Source organism: Musa acuminata, chromosome BXJ3-11 (assembly GCF_036884655.1).
Source record: "Musa acuminata AAA Group cultivar baxijiao chromosome BXJ3-11, Cavendish_Baxijiao_AAA, whole genome shotgun sequence".
Taxonomy (NCBI): domain Eukaryota; kingdom Viridiplantae; phylum Streptophyta; class Magnoliopsida; order Zingiberales; family Musaceae; genus Musa; species Musa acuminata.
Window position 1 is genome coordinate 26,760,800 of NC_088359.1, and position 16,906 is coordinate 26,777,705.

Sequence of the window (16,906 nt, forward strand, 5' to 3'; positions counted from 1 at the left end):
ACAAAGCAAGAATACCGGAGTCAAGTTTGATGGACGTTTAAGAGTCCGAAGAATTATCGGAGATGCTGCCGGAACCAACCGAGAAGAAATCGGGAATCTGTCGGAATTTTCGGAAGTTCGCCGAAGAGATCGTCGGAGGTTCACGGAGATCACCGAGAAGACTCGGCTACTCATTAAAGTCATCACAAGATCGGGAGCTTGCTGGGAGTCTGTCGGAGGAAGCTCGTCGGAAAGCTCGCCGGTACAAGACTCGACGTTCGCGGTTGAAAACTTGCTTAAGATGGTTTTTAGTTATGTAGTTCTCTTGTAATTAGGATTAGGATTAAGAGATAATCCTATTTCCTAGTTAGGGGCCAACTAGGCCCAAAATTAGACATGGTTTAGGCTAAATTTAAAGCCCAACCAGTGAACCGAAGGGTCTGGCGGTGGAACAGCCAGACTGGGCGGTGGCACCTCCTGGCTGGGCGGTGGCACCTCCAGTCTGCTATCAGTTTCAGAAACTGACAGGAGGTGGCACCGCCACTGACAGGCGGACGCGGTCAAAACAGACTTAAAATGTCGCCGACCGACAACAGACTGGAGGTGCCACCACCCAGCTCTCGGGTGCTGGGCGGTGCCACCGCCCAGCTCTCGGGTGGTGGGCGGTGCAACTGCCCAGTCTGGCTGTTCCACCGCCAGTCCCTTCGATTCACTAAGGTCGTCAATATCACATATAAATATTTTGAATCATTTAGGAATTTGATTCAAAAGTACGAGAGATTCCTTCATGTTCTTAGGAAAGTTGTTCTCAAGGTCTTCATGAGCATTGCAAGTTATCTCATTGGTCATTAATAATATGATAAGTTCTTCGACAGAAAAAGTATTCAAATCTTTGGCCTCTTGAATAGTTCTTACTTTAAATAGAGATTTGGATATGCAACCTGGCCTTTCTATTGTGTCTTCTTTTATTGTGTTTATTAAAGATTTATGTGGATTTGAATCTGCCTATTCTGGTCAAGGGTTCAAATTTATACTCATGGATTAATCCTAAGCATTATCACATATATAACTATCAACCATAATGTTGCATACATCATTCAACATGCATGAAACCTTAGCAATATACTTTTCATGATCAAGTTTTTAATTTTTCAAAGATGTTAAAAAGAAAAACATGATATAATTTTTGAAAATAATTTTTTATTTTCTATTCCTATTATCTAAATTAAGCACTCATGAAAAACTTCAAGTAATTTCAAAATAAGTCAAGAGAGTTGAGTTAATAGATTAGTCATTTTATATCATCTCATGTAAATTTTGGATGATAATAGTTTTAATTTCTAAATATCTTTTTTTTTTTTACCCTCCGAATAACTTATTTCGATTAAAACACTAAAAAATTACTTCTCTCTTTGTAAAAGAAGATGGACTGACTGATTTGTCTATCATCATTGCTTCTTGGTAAATTAATCACACTAATTAATCATAAATAATATATTTATTTAAATTTTTTAATAAAATAAAAATATATTAAATATATATTACTTGCCCTCTGAATAACTTATTTTGATTTAAGGAAAATTAAAAATGCTTGCACGCTCTGACAGATCTAATCAAATCTTGTCTTTGTAAAAGAAGATATTAGCAATGGTTATATATTAGCACTAGAAAGTAGGTGATATGTCGTACTCCTTTTCAATCTTTGGTTATGCCTATTCTGGTCAAGGGTTCAAATTTATACTCATGGATTAATCCTAAGCATTATCACATATATAACTATCAACCATAATGTTGCATACATCATTCAACATGCATGAAACCTTAGCAATATACTTTTCATGATCAAGTTTTTAATTTTTCAAAGATGCTAAAAAGAAAAACATGATATAATTTTTGAAAACTAATTTTTTATTTCCTATTCCTATTATCTAAAAGAAAAACCCTAACTCCTATCCACCTTATCGATCATAGTCCTACCTTATCCGATATATTCATTTAGTACTTTTGAGCGGCGATAGGAAATCCCTCGATGACAATAGAAATTCACAGGTAAAACAGATTTGAATATCGAATTGGCCGTGATTCAAACTAATAGTTGGGAGGTTCCAGTATTTCTGAATTACAAATATTTTGATTTCGGTGTGTTTGAGTGCCCTTTCATTGCTGAAGGGGTGGCCTATTTATAGGCTTCAAACCAGTTTGAATTCCGAGCTCAAAACTGTCAACTCCCAGAATTCAGGGGTCTAGCGGTTGAACCTCCTGACAGGGGCGGTTGCACCGCCTGGCAGAGCTCGGAGACTGAGCCTCTGGGCGGTTGCACCTCTGTCAGAGGTGGTTGAACCGCCCAGCCAGAGCTCGGAGACCGAGCTCAGGAGGTTGCACCGCCCGTCAGGGGCGGTTGCACCTCTGGCCAACAAATCAGGGTCCGAATGGGCTGATCCATTCGGCCCAATTTGGGTCTTTCAAGGGCCCAATTGCCCTAAGATTAAGTTAATGGGATCACCTCCCATTTCTAACTTAATCAACCTGCTAACTACGAATTTCTTAAGGCATATACTGCAGCTTGCTCCGGTGTGTCAATCGCTTCTTCCGGCGAGCTTCCGGCGAACTTCCGTCGATCATCCGATGAATCCTCGGTGATGCTCCTGCGGACTTCCGGCAAACTCCTGGACTTGCGATGATCCACTTGGCGAGTTCCGACGAGCTTCTTTGGCAAGCCCCTGGACTTCTCGGATTTGTTCCCGCAGAACCTCCGACGACCGTCCGGACTTCCGTCGAACTCTCGAACTCCCAACGTGATCATAGTCTTGACTCCGGCGCAACTCCTGCTGCATGTCTTACTTTCATTGTAGTTAATCCTGCACACTTAAAAGAAACTTCGATCTAGACAATTAATACTAAGCATTAATCAAGTTGTCCGGCATGTCATTGGTCTCTCGACGCTTCGTCCGATTCTTCGGCGCACCGTCCTCTTTTGCGGCCTATTACCCAATCGGCCAGTTAACTCCGCAACTCCGATGTCCTTGGCGCAATATCTGCTCTTCTTGGCCCGATGCCCGAATCCACGGCCTGAAGCCTTCTATCGATACGTCGACCGATCCATTGGCCCGACGTCCAATCTTCTGACATGTTCCTCCGGCCCAACATGATTTTCCTGCTTTAATTGTCTCATCCTGATCGAAGTATCCTGCGTCACTCAAAACGTAGATTAAATCATAAACATATATCAAGTGGTTTCATCATCAAAATACGAGATTCAACAAGATCCTCAGTCCTTCTCAAGTTCTTAAGGATACACTATAGCTTTCCAGTGCTCCAAGCATGGATCCGCCTGATACCTACTCGTGACACTCAGAACATATGTTATATCAAGCCTGGTATATAGCATAGTATACATGATAGACCATATTGCTGATGCATAGGCGGTGATGCTCCTAATAATATGAACAAGCCTAAGGTGACTCTCCCTAAGCTCCTCAATATGATGAGAGAGGTAGAGACCACTATCAAGAAAGAGAAGCCAGTTCTCTACACTGATGAGACCAGAAAGAAAAGAAAAACAGAAAAATCCCTTAAGAAAGGCAACGGCAAACCAGGTAAAGCAAAGGTTGCTAAGAAAGACTCGGCAAAGGACAAAGGCCAATGTTTCCACTACAACAAAGATGGGCATTGGAAGAGTAACTACAAAGAGTACCTTGCAGAGAGGGTGAAACAAAAGCCTAAAGAAGCTTTAGGTATATTCATGATCAGTCTCCATTTGTCAGACTTTTATCAAGACCTAGGAGATTGGCGAGAGGCGAGATGGACCTCAAGATAGGCAATAGAGCAAAAATTGCTACAGTAGCTATTGGCGAGGTTGCCCTACATCTGCCTGGTGGAGCTATTATTGCATTAGATGCATGCTATTTTGTTCCTTCTATTATCAAACACATTATTTCCATTTCATATTTGGCAGTAAGTGGATATTAAATTAGTTTTTGAGAACAATGGTTGTTCGATATTACTAGATGATGAAATCATCACGAGAGGAACATTGCATAATGATTTGTTTATATTAGATACTACTCCACATATCATGAATGTAAGTGTATCCAAGAGGAGACGAGATGAGGTGAACAGTGCTTACCTATGGCATTGTAGGCTAGGTCACATCCATGAGGGAATGATTCAAAAGTTGCTAAATGATGGATATCTAGATCTTTAAGGTTCCAGAAATTGATTTATATTTATTACGGATGCTTTCGGATGGGCTTAAATATGAGACCTGCAATTGTGTAATAGTGCACTGATTACTAAGATATATAATATAATTCTAATCGATTTATTTTACATAAATTTGTGTCAATTACGTTTGATTTGCAAAAACTATTTCGTAGGATGAACACAATATTTTCCCTCAGTCTTTGTGGTGGATATATATGTGTGACCAATGTGTGTGTGTGTGTGAGTGAGAGAGAGAGAGAGAGAGAGAGAGGACTGTGTGAAATGGGTCATACAATGTGACTTAATGATTGTAAGACTATGTATAGTGAATCCATGTATTTTTTGGGTGTTAAAAGATACCTTACACTCATAGAAGAAGAAGAAGAAGAAGAAGAAGAAGAAGAAGAAGAGAAGTTGCCCTGTAGAAACAAATGGGTCATACATAAATGTGAAATTTGGTGATTGAAGCACATCTCCCTTATATATACAGGAAAGAGAAGAAAAAAAATATATGTAAATTATAAAGAAAAAAAGTTTTTCAGCCAAAGAGAAAATATGATATATTTTTCTCTCTTTAAAATATTATTCTAATAACTAAATATAATATCAAAATAATTTTCTATGTTTAAAAATTCATCTTATGGAAAGCCTTTTTTTTTCAGAAATTACATTGTTTCAAAAAAAAAATTGATTGAAAAAAAGGAATTTGCATCCAAATTTCTTCGTATAAAATACCATTTGTTAGCGATCAATAGCCACTTTAATTAACATGTTAAATTACTGTAGAGTAATTAGAAGATATAAGCTATTTTACTATTTTATATTTCTTCACACTATCTTCATTTTGTAGACTTGGTTATGCTCAATAATAATTTAATATCATGATAATATGTGATAAACATATTGTATCCTTGTATTATCATTTGACATATTTTTTAAGGGGAGTATAGAGATTTATTTTTCTTCTAATTTATAGGCCATATGATGTGTTTAGTGATACAGTCGAGGTACTAAAAATTCTTTCAAATTGAAGTGAAATTGTATTAATAAGCAGGAAGAATAAACTGAAGCTCAAAATTAAGGGCACAAATCTTTGGGATAGTTATGGAGAATAACCACACTCTAAATACTCTAAATCCATGAATAGTGCATACTATTAGGAATTCTGAATATAGCCTTAGAGAAGCAGCAGCAGTGCCATAGAGGAGGAGGTGGAGGGGAAGAGAGAGAAGAGAGAGAGAGTGCACTGATAGAAAGCGAAAAAGAGAAGAAGGAAAAAAGGAGAGAGAGAAAAGACAATGACTGGGCAGAGAGAGTTGATAGAAAGAGAGAAAGAAGAAAAAAGACCCAAAAAAAGAACAGTTATCAGAATTTTTTAAAAGATTATCCAGTACTGGTACCAGCTAGCATGTTTAAAGCTCAATATAGATAGATACAAATTTACTTATCCCCCAGTCCATGCACCGGACCAATAACCTTTGCACAAGAATTAGATTCATGGACTCAACTTTAGTAAAGTCTGGTTGAAGAGAATGAAATCTCAAAACCAAGCACTTGGAATTTAGCTCACAAAATCAGATAAACTATCTATTAAAGTTTGTCCAATTATGTAAACAAAATAAAACTGACACCAATATGAGTAGTAAGAAGGATGCAGATACCCATCAAAAGATCATGTGAAAGCATTATTAATTGAGTACATGTAGGCAAGCTCAAATTGTGAAGTTACACCGCTACAATAGTCCATGTTATGAGAATTAAAGAAATATAGAACTAGAGGAAATACAAGCTATTTATTTCTACCTCCCATTCCTGCTTATCCACTATCATATGACTGATTCAATTTATGCTAATCAACAAAACTTATCACATAGCTACGGTAAACTCTATTTTCATTGGATGTACAAGACATGTAAACATGAATATCATTGTTCCAAACTTGCAGACTCCATGATGATCCCTTTTCTAATGCCCAAACCTCTTACTGATGTGACATCTTACAAAAGAGGAAGTTTATCATGTGCAGAAGGCTTAAATCGCTAATTATTACTGTAAGACCAGATTATGCCCCCAAAGCAATGGGAACAAACAAATTAGAGCCCACCCCTCAAATATCTCCACACATTTTTTCTCGACCTCTGTCACTATGATTGCGATTCATAATCCACAAAACAGTAAAAATGACAAATTCTCATAATTAAAATAACATGTTAGACTTATAAAGAGGAAGAGGTGACTTCATAGTTAAAACTACAAATTCTCATGTAGATTAATGATAATCGATAAACAGAGAAAACATAGTAAGAGAAACCAAAGTAGGAAGATAAGTTTTAATCTGGCATACACAGTAATAATGATTTATGGCAACAACACAACAATCACTCTGCCAATGATTTACATGTGACCAAAAGGCACAAGATCTTTGTGCAGGCATTTCTTTTGATTTTATGCTTTACCAGTATGAATGACTAGTGAACTCCAGCTAACAGGATATAGAGACTTTTCTAGATCCATCATTATATATTTTATATCCATAAAAAGGTTCAGCATAGATAAAACTGCAACCATGGCAAAAGAATCAACGACACAAAAATAAAGCGTTTCATGTGTTTAACAGCAGCAACAATAACAAATATGTTTTGGTGCTAAAAAGGTCTTCAGAAAACCAGAACTATTTGAAATGAGATCAAAACCTGATAGAAGCTTGTCATATGCTTCAGTTTCATATCACGAAAAATCAGGAGGTACGACCATAAGCTATACCTGTTTGGCCACTCTCTGTGATGACCTTAAAATCTTCAGAATTGAAGGACTGTGAAGGGTTTGATAATATTTTTCTTTGCAAGTGACAGCTTGCACAGTATTCTACATCAAAAACCATAGAATCCTCCAGAGCTGAAGTGATAGAAACACCAATAGCCTCACCTGCACACAAGAAAAAAGCAGTATAATTGGTCAACAACCAGATCTGATCGTATGGGCATGATTTTTGGATGTGGCGCCAGACATCTAAAAAACATACCCTATGGAGAAAAAAAACTGAAAAGCAAACAAAAACTAATTTTCTCCTCATGTACAAAGACTAAGATGAATCAAGGGCAACAAGACAATGACAATGGCGTTGTCAAACCCTAAGTGATGCAGAAAGATGAAACCAAACTTCCATTTTTTTCACATGCTGCCACAAACATATAACAATGAGAAAACCATATAACAAATTGAATTTATCCATGACAACGAAATTTAATTTCAGGAGTAAATTTTTACTTGTAGGCTGAACAATATCCAGCAATTTCACATCACTACATATTTACAGATTATATAAGAGAAATAACGATGAGTTTATATTTAAGTGATAATGGATGAATATATAATATATGTTTGGAAACATGCACTAACCATGTGAGACTAGCAGCAAGTTTTCATTGGGATATTTTTCAGCAAGAGCACCAATAACACTCACATATCTTTTTCTTGCTTCAAGCACAGATTCCTCCCAATGAGGCAACTTCAGAAAATACAAAAATAATTAATTCATTTTATGAGAGAGAGAAAAGCAAAATCTTACAGCTGCAAGTATCCCAAAATCTAATAGGTATATGCAGGAACAGAACATTCTGAACAAGCAATTAAAAAATGTATAAAGATAAACCTCTTTATAAACACTCTCTGCAAACTGATCCAACGTTCCAGATGGCAACAAAGCTCCAAGATCAGAGATATGAGGAAACCAGTTTTTATCTTTTGGAGCCACTGTACTACCTATTGCTTCTGAGTTTAGCATCTCAGATAATCCGTACTCAATCGAGACCTGCGGAATGGACAAACACAGTTCAAGTTAAAACAAGCTCTCAGATGAGGAACAATACAAAACAAATACAGAAGGCTAATTTTTTTACAACTTCACATACAATCGCATGTGGAAAGAAATATGTTATGCTCTCAAAAGAAACCAAGTAATGGTACGAAAAAGTATTACAGAAAGAAAGAAGAATGAGATAAATGTATAGAAACATCGAGAGGGGAATTAACTGATAAAGAGGGGAAGAGAGAAAATGGCTTCTTTTTTCATACAATCTTTTTTGTAATATTTTTTGTACCATTACTTGGCTTCTTTTGTGAGTAAAGATGAAATTAGATCACAAAAGTTGGTAACAGATCAGATTTGATTTCTTTGACTCTTAAGTTTAGATAGCCTATGTTCTAATAGTACCAACTAGAACATTTTTTGTGAATATTGCCCTTCTTTGTCAATGCTGTCCTTGAGCATGAGTTCCATTAACTTCAGTTTCATCTCCCAGGGGCTTCCATGTGCTGTAGTGATGATTCGAGTGTCCAATTACTCATGGGAAATCCAAACTGAGTTAAATTTCCAGTTAAAGCTGTCGACAATAACTTGATGATGTGAAATGCCTATCCTTGTAACTACATTTGAATTATGTAATAAAGGCGTTAAAACATGCAGAAAAAAATAAAAGAATATTTGAATGCTCTTAAGTGAAGTAGAAATATTGCATTACAAAGAACTCAATGGTGGAAAAAAATCATGTAAATGATCACAAAAAGTTACAGCTTCTTGTTGTTGCTGTAGGCATTAAAGCGTGCTACAGATGATAGATGAACCTACAAATTTGCTTTCTTCAGATCAATTCCAAATTTTTCATCAGTTCTCAAAAGACCTGGTTGGATGATATTGTTCATAAGAAGTGATAGAACAGCATAGGTTAAGTGACTAGAAGCAATTCTTGATTATGGATTAACATATAACATAACAATAAATCTTAGTCGCTTCGTTGTTGGTTTGCTACATTATAGAAAGATCAACTAATAAAGATTTTGACTGGGCTTGAATCTCATCTTCAACACTTACCTGTTGCAAAAATTATATAAAATAAAACTAATTTTTTTTAATTTTCACATAGGTTGAATTTGCAATGTTATCATCATAGATGTCTTGGTGAGAGTAAAGACTGCAGCAAAGACATGATTCAAGAATGTTGCAAAAGTTATAAAAGAAAAAGTTAAAGGGAAACCAACATACTAAGACAAAACTCTAAAGGAGAAAAAAATTCTCAAAATAAAATAAGAATCTAATACCTGCAATATAGTAAAAAAGGAAATTCAGTTTTTTTTTTCCATTTCTAGTATGATATGATAGAAAACCATAATTTCATGAACTACTATGAAAAGCAAACCAGAAAAGGAAATAACTTCTAAAAACTTCGTTTGCATTTCCTAATCTTCCTGAGAAGATAAGATGACAATCCCAATATATTGAACCAGTTTCTAACAGATATCACAATGATAAAACCTTAAACAAGGTTTTAGGTAGAATTTTTTTAAAAAATTAAAATTTACAGTGTATTCAATCTTGATTGCGTTCATGAAGAAATTTAGGCCATCCAATATGAGAAATCAATTTGCTTATGAGTTCAATTGTGAAGTAGCTCAAGGTTGCAAGCATCTTTTGAGAACCTCAATCTAATCTGGCTCGAATTTAAAAGGAATGAAGTGAAAAAGCAACTTTTTCTGTAGAATTATCATTTTCTAAGACTCAAATAAGCTAAAGTTGACCTAAGACTACCAATATGGGTAATAGTAGGCCAAATAAGCTAAGCATCACTCTTAAGATGACTAAGACCACGGATATGGGAAAGATGGCCTTTGAATGGCCCAAGGACACTTCACAATATGGAAAAAAATAATTTATAAATCTAAATTCCAGCTGTTTGGCAATGATTCTAGGCTATTTATGAATCTAAAAGACCCTAACTATTCAAGTTGGAAAAAAAGAAAAAACATCTTTAATCATCCTGCATCACACGTTAACCATAAAATAAGTGGATATGCAAGTTACAATGACACCCATAGATTAACTACTGCAGTACACCTTTCTTGGTGACAAGCTGTTTCTATACTATTTATACAAGACATTAACATGTGTTTAGTTCTAACAAAATTTATTTAGATATGCAGTGTTACATTTTATTCCTAACAAAAAACTTCAAAATCCAATGCCAAATATTCTAAACTGGCTCACATAATAGAATATTCTCAATACTAAATCTGCATCTTGGTCTGCAAACAAAATCTTAAGAATCTTACATGGCCGGAATGGATTGCATTCTTTGTTCAATTTATGAGTGCATGTTTGAATTATATCTTTCACCTCCGAGAAGAAAATGATGCTTTGTCACAAAAGTACGTTTTTCAATCAGCCTTCCATTTTTCTAATGCTTTCCTCATTTCAACGATACAATTACAAACAACCCAAGACAAGAAACAGAATGATGTGGTGGGAAACCTTAACACGAGAGGGATCGAGGACGGCGTCCTGGCTGGTCTCCATGGCGAGGAGGCGACTATCGTCGTCGACGACGCAACAGAGGGCGCGGATGACCTCGGCGGCGGTCTGCAGGCACCGGAGGAAGGGGGACACGACGACGCGGTGGATGGGGACGCCGGCGCCGCGCAGCCGCTTCCCGGCGGTCCACGCCCGGATCAGGCCCCCCTCGGCGAGCGGCGGGTCCCACGGCCGCTTCGCGTGTGCCACCCACAGCGGCTCCTGGTCGTCGATCCGGTCCCCGTGCCGCATCACCCACACGTTCTGCACCCTTACCTCTCTTCCCCCATCCGCCATTGCTCTCTCTCTCTCTCTCTCTCTCTCTCTCGGGGTCGTTATTCAAAGAGGGTTGGCTTCCAGGGACGCTGGATACCGAGGCAAGGACGGTGGGGAGTGTTCGGTTCGGTTCGAGTTATCAACGACATGACTATGACGATGGATCAACCATGCGGAGAGACATGTGTTATGCCTAAGCCAATCCAACCATGCAATTGGTTCGGTTCGATCTCCTGGTTCGACGAACCGAAATTGAACCCGAAAAGGGTTTGGCTTTATATGAATTTCGTTCTATTTATTTTCAAATATATTTCAATTTTGACTCAAGTATTTATTTTTTATATTTATTATATTCACTACAAATCCATTAATGAGTATCTTAATCCATCAAGTAAATGTGAATAGATTCCATGTCTGAATTCATTTGATTGTCTAGAAGATGATCGGATTCGATCGTTACCTATTCTAACTAATTAAGAACGATATTACGTTAGAAGTGTACTCGAAAAGATTCCTCAAACACTTACGAGCCAATAATAGGGTTTGAAGGATTTAGTAAAATATTGAATCAAACTGGATATGATTAGATGTATGTTTAATTGTGTATCAAATTCGAACATGTTAGAATCATAATGATTTCTCTATCGATTCAAATGTCTTAATATGATATTAAGACATAAGTCATCGAGGTGTTATCAAATATTATTGAGGTATCGATAGCCCATGTAAGTATTAGTTCCCCGTATCAATACTAAAGCCTCGAGATATAACAAAAAAATCTTATTAAAATGAATTCGAGAATCATTTAATGTATGTATTATGTTGATACTGAGAGTTTAATATGGAAACCAATCTACCAAGAAAGATTATAATTGTTATTTTTTTTCCATGTATCATCTTCAATAAGATTGACAATTATAGAATCCCTAATTTCTAATGCACTCTTTATTCATTTAGTGTTCTATGTTCTGAATTAAAGGATTGCCCCCATTGAAGACATTTTTGAAACATTTCACACCAATGGCTCTTCGATCATTTACATTCAACGCTTCATGTAATGCATGTCTCAAATGTATAGATGAAGCTCATGTAAGCCAATCAACTCGAGTGCCCTTTCCATTTGGTTTTCAATGTTCAACATGAGAAAGCGCAATCAACCCTCACCCCGAAACTTAATAGGAATGTCATAGTATCATGTTGGCCAATGATGAAATGTGGATCACATGAATACCACAAGTATTTTGCATGGCAGGTTGCAGCTTTTCTCTCATGTGGAAGCAGTTCCATTTAATGCAATATATCCACAGATATTGTGTTTCTTGTTTCCAGCTATGCTGGGTTACGAGTTGTTCCTTTCATTGCATATGGATTTATCTCTTATTGTTTGGATGGGGCTTCATCATCTCTCAGACAGGTCCAATTTGGTATGCACAGAAGTGAGCAGTAAAGCAAACTCATCCCTCATCTCTAAATGTAGAAGAAGCTTCATTTAATGCAAAAGCAAAACACAGTTTGTGTTTTTTGTTTGTAGTTAATGTATCCCTTACCTTTCTGACAAGAATCCATATCATGAAAGGAATCAGCACTGATAGGATTTTTAGTATGTCCAAAAGTTAGCAGCAAAGCAAACTCATGTATAGTTAATGTTGAAGGGTTTCTATGCATCAAGGTTCAGAAAAATCTGAGGTTTTCCTTTCACTGTGTATCCATGCACACCTTCTTACTCTTTGGAGAGGCACTCATCTCATCTTTCATCACCATGGAAAGGTATCTATCATGCGTGCAATATGGTGAGAGAAAAAGAGAACAGTAGGCATCTCAAACAAATTTAGGTTGCTCTTTGGTGAAAAGGAAAAGATCGAGAAAAGATGAAACCTAATGCAACAACGTGGTGTGCTGAGCTTAAATATGGAGATAGTAACCCTAGCAAAACTATGATTGCTTTTCTTTCCTCAAGAAATTGATTTATATTTATTACGGACGCTTTCGGATGAATTGTGTAATAGTGCACTGATTACTAAGATATATAATATAATTCTAATCGATTTATTTTACATAAATTTGTGTCAATTTCGTAGGATGAACACAATATTTTCCCTCAGTCTTTGTGGTGGATATATACAAGTGTGACCAATGAGTGAGAGAGAGAGAGAGAGAGAGAGAGAGAGAGAGAGAGGAAGAGGACATCAGGAAGAATATAGGGGTAAGACAATGTGACTTAATGATTGTAAGACTATGTATAGTGAATCCATGTATTTTTTGGGTGTTAAAAGATACCTTATACTCATAGAAGAAGAAGAAGAAGAAGAAGAAGAAGAAGAAGAAGAAGAAGAAGAAGAAGAAGAAGTTGCCCTGTAGAAACAAATGGGTCATACATAAATGTGAAATTTGGTGATTGAAGCACATCTCTCTTATATATATATACAGGAAAGAGAAAAATATATATATGTAAATTATAAATAAAAAAGTTTTTCAGCCAAAGAGAAAATATGATATATTTTTCTCTCTTTAAAATATTATTCTAATAACTAAATATAATATCAAAATAATTTTCTATGTTTAAAAATTCATCCTATGGAAAGCCTTTTTTTTCAGATATTACATTGTTTCAAAAAAAAAATTGTAATTAATTGATAGAAAAAAAAGGAATTTGCATCCAAATTTCTTCCTATAAAATACCATTTCTTAGATATCAATAGCCACTTGAATTAACATGTTAAATTACTGTAGAGAATTAGAAGATATAAGCTATTTTACTATTTTATATTTCTTCACACTATCTTCATTTTGTAGACTTGGTTATGCTCAATAATAATTTAATATCATGATAATATGTGATAAACATATTGTATCCTTGTATTATCATTTGACATATTTTTTTTCTAATTTATAGGCCATATGATGTGTTTAGTGATACAGTATTGATACCAAAAATTCTTTCAAATTGAAGTGAAATTGTATTAATAATCAGGAAGAATAAACTTAAGCTCAAAATTAAGGGCACAAATCTTAGGGATAGTTATGGAGAATAACCACACTCTAAATACTCTAAATCTATCGAAGCTATTAATTATAACACCCCAATATAATCCCAGACGTATACGAACATCTAAATATCACTAGTATTTTGAACATGAACATAGACGACACTATTATTATCTTATCCGGTCGAATCATAGTACAACAATAAAGAACGTTTTCAGTAAAACCAAGCGTTGGAACTGAACCTGCTTGATCTCTTCGTACTACACTAAACATGAGAAGTAGGTCTTGTGTTGCTGTCAAGGTGGGATCAACATTCATGTCAATGCTTTTGTCTTGCTCTTCATCTCCAAAAACGACTAAACTGTGCATGTTTATTCTACTCTGTACCATCATAATTCACTCCTCGTCATCTTCCTGTAGAATAAGCACAGTTGGGGGACCAGTCAAGGCCTTGTTATCAACAAGGACCGGAGGTTAAACGTCCCTTGCACAACAACAAGCTGGTTTGGATGATGAACGACAAGATTAATCTACCTATAATGCCCATCATCATGTCTCTATCATTGTTTCTTAATAGATTAGTCATTTGATCTATGATTAATTTATATCATCTCATGTAAATTTTGGATGATAATAGTTTTAATTTCTAATATCTTCTTTTTTTTTTTTACCATCCGAATAACTTATTTCGATTAAAACACTAAAAAATTACTTCTCTCTTTGTAAAAGAAGATGGACTGACTGATTTGTCTATCATCATTGCTTCTTGGTAAATTAATCACACTAATTAATCCTAAATAATATATATATATATATAATAAAAATATATTAAATATATATTACTTACCCTCTGAATAACTTATTTTGATTTAAGGAAAATTAAAAATGCTTACATGCTCTGAGAGATCTAATCGAATCTTGTCTTTGTAAAAGAAGATGGACGTGTGTTCGGCAAAAATGATAGCAGTAGTCCTCAGAGTGGAGAGAAGAATCTACTGTCTCCTTTGGGCATGTTGACAAAGAGACAAGTTGGTGGTACTGTAAAGCGTGGCCACGTTGTTGTTGTGAGGAGGATGCGGAGGAGGAGGAGGAGGAGGAGGATAACGCTGGGTGACCGAGGTTGGTAGAGTGACTGATGATTGATGGCCGTCGCCTTTATTTCCTTCGCTACCGCTGTGGTGGGGAACATGCAAGACTTCTACGTTAGAAGCTTAATGGCATCCCAGCTAAGGGGAATCAAAAGCCACATGAAACACACCTCCTATCGGTAACCCAATCTTTACCGCCTCTCTCTCTCTCTTTTGAGGAAGCTCACCGTGTCGCTTTAGCAAGGAGGACGGGAAGGCAGCCACTCCTGTGTCGTAATGCTGCACTTCCACTCCTCTCCTCTCGCCTCTTAGATTTCCTCTCTCTCCCCGCTGATTTATCTCTCTCTGTCTCTCTCGCTCTCTCTCTCTCGTAGAAGCTTCTCTGTCTTTTCCAACATGGAAGAAGGTAACACGAGGACTAGTGGGTCCAAGAGAGGCGGCGGCGGAGGCGGCGGTGAGAAGGCCAACAAGAGGAGCAAGGAGGGAAAGCACCCGGGCTACCGAGGCGTACGCATGCGCTCCTGGGGGAAATGGGTGTCGGAGATCCGAGAGCCGAGGAAGAAGTCGAGGATCTGGCTGGGGACGTTCCCGACGGCGGAGATGGCCGCGAGGGCGCACGACGTGGCGGCGATGACCATCAAGGGCCAGTCGGCGTGCCTCAACTTCCCCGAACTGGCCGATGAGCTACCGCGGCCGGCCTCCGCCGCCCCCGAGCACATCCAGGCGGCAGCCGCGTTGGCTGCTGCCACCACCTTCGGCGGCCGCGGAGAAACAACACGCGCCAGCGAGGAGTCAGGCAGGAGGCAGGCCGAGATGCCGATGTCGCGATCTCCAGTCCCCGCAGCTCTATCGAGCGACGGCGACGACAAGCTCTTCGACCTGCCCGATCTCCCGCTTGACGTAAGCGAAGGTTTCCGCTCGCATCCGTCATGGGCGCCATCCACAGTGGAGGACTGCATTCAGTTCAGGGTGGAGGAGCCATTGGTGTGGGAATACTACGTGAATTGAGCAGTAGCTACAGCTGCAGCTGCTCCTCCTTCCTCGTCGTCTAATCGAATTCAAGGCAAAGCAGCAGATATTTTAGCTCTTACACCCCATTCTCTCAGCACATACTGCAATACCTCCACATAAACTACAAGGCTTTGGAGTTCATGTGTACCATTACACATCGATCAAGCTTAGCAAACTACCCATCAATTGGGTATAAATCAGAATGCAAAGAGGTGGAGTTTACTGTCTTGCTTTACTGAAGTTGGGTAGTGCATCGATCCTATGCTTTCTATAACAGGAGGGAGAGCAAAAGCTTTGATCATTCGCTTTAGTGAGCACTTCTTTTCCTTCTTTGCGGTAAATCTTTCATATGATTCCTTGTTCTCTACTGAAATCTTGCACATGACTCTTCATTCAATTCCAAAGTTATTAATGATCCTTTGTCTTTGGGTGGTAATCTCTCTCTCTCTCTCTCTCTCTCTCTCTCTCTCTCTCTCTCTCTCTCTCTCTCTCTCTCTCTCTCTCTCTCAGTTCTCATCTCAATATTTTCACATGGTTATGACAAATGATGGATTCTTATAGGCCAACTTTATGATTTAAATTGATTTAGGTAGATTTTTTTATTCTACTTGAGATCAAGCATAATTTTTTGGGCCTAATATCAAAAAAATATCTATCACACACACACACACACACACACAAATATATATATATATATATATATATATATATTCCTTTTGATAACATTAGTCAATTGTGCATTATGCATTATTTGGTTGGTTTTTCTATTATGTTTTTTTTTATTTTATTTCTTGGGTGATCAGGATTTTTGTTACCAAATAACTTAATAATTCATAAGAATAATAGATGGAAAATATAGCTATAGAGCATATCAAATTTTTTCTATAAGGAAATAACTTCTCTACTTTCAAAGATCACACATGTTTAAAGTGTGATAAGACAATGTAGTGTGATAAGACTACATTTCTAAGACAATGTAGTCAAAGTGGATGACAAACTAGCACATGGTTTTCTAAAAAGA

At 37.2% G+C, this 16,906-nt stretch overlaps 2 protein-coding genes across 3 annotated transcripts; one reads left to right on the forward strand and one right to left on the reverse strand.

Moving 5' to 3' along the window:
• Positions 1–6,498: 6,498 nt before the first annotated feature.
• On the reverse strand, positions 6,499–10,931 carry LOC103972528 (uncharacterized). Its single transcript, XM_065172861.1, has 4 exons — positions 10,487–10,931; positions 7,835–7,993; positions 7,582–7,690; positions 6,499–7,107 (listed from the first exon to the last, which is right to left on the reverse strand). Exons 1-4 carry the CDS (start codon positions 10,820–10,822, stop codon positions 6,920–6,922), a joined length of 792 nt encoding a protein of 263 aa, XP_065028933.1. The 5' UTR covers positions 10,823–10,931; the 3' UTR covers positions 6,499–6,919.
• Positions 10,932–14,913: 3,982 nt separating this feature from the next.
• On the forward strand, positions 14,914–16,283 carry LOC135586105 (ethylene-responsive transcription factor ERF039-like). 2 transcript variants are annotated; one of them, XM_065173079.1, is made up of 2 exons: positions 14,914–15,053; positions 15,249–16,283. In XM_065173079.1, exons 1-2 carry the CDS (start codon positions 14,929–14,931, stop codon positions 15,880–15,882), a joined length of 759 nt encoding a protein of 252 aa, XP_065029151.1. In that variant the 5' UTR covers positions 14,914–14,928; the 3' UTR covers positions 15,883–16,283. The 2 variants fall into 2 exon arrangements, with proteins under 2 accessions (XP_065029151.1, XP_065029152.1); XM_065173080.1 differs by lacking the exon at positions 14,914–15,053 and adding an exon at positions 15,072–15,147 and having other exon boundaries at positions 15,249–16,281.
• The last annotated feature ends 623 nt before the right edge of the window (positions 16,284–16,906 follow it).

Excerpts from the sequence above, each read along its gene's own strand:
- LOC103972528 (XM_065172861.1), bottom strand. The coding sequence starts at position 10,822 with ATGGCGGATGGGGGAAGAGAGGTAAGGGTGCAGAACGTGTGGGTGATG. Across the intron at positions 7,994-10,486 it reads TCGATCCCTCTCGTGTTAAG|GTCTCGATTGAGTACGGATT; the intron begins GTTTCCCACCAC and ends TCCATTCCGCAG. Across the intron at positions 7,108-7,581 it reads CTTGCTGCTAGTCTCACATG|GTGAGGCTATTGGTGTTTCT; the intron begins GTTAGTGCATGT and ends TCTTGTGTGCAG.
- LOC135586105 (XM_065173079.1), top strand. The coding sequence starts at position 14,929 with ATGGCCGTCGCCTTTATTTCCTTCGCTACCGCTGTGGTGGGGAACATG. Across the intron at positions 15,054-15,248 it reads ATGAAACACACCTCCTATCG|AAGCTTCTCTGTCTTTTCCA; the intron begins GTAACCCAATCT and ends TCTCTCTCGTAG.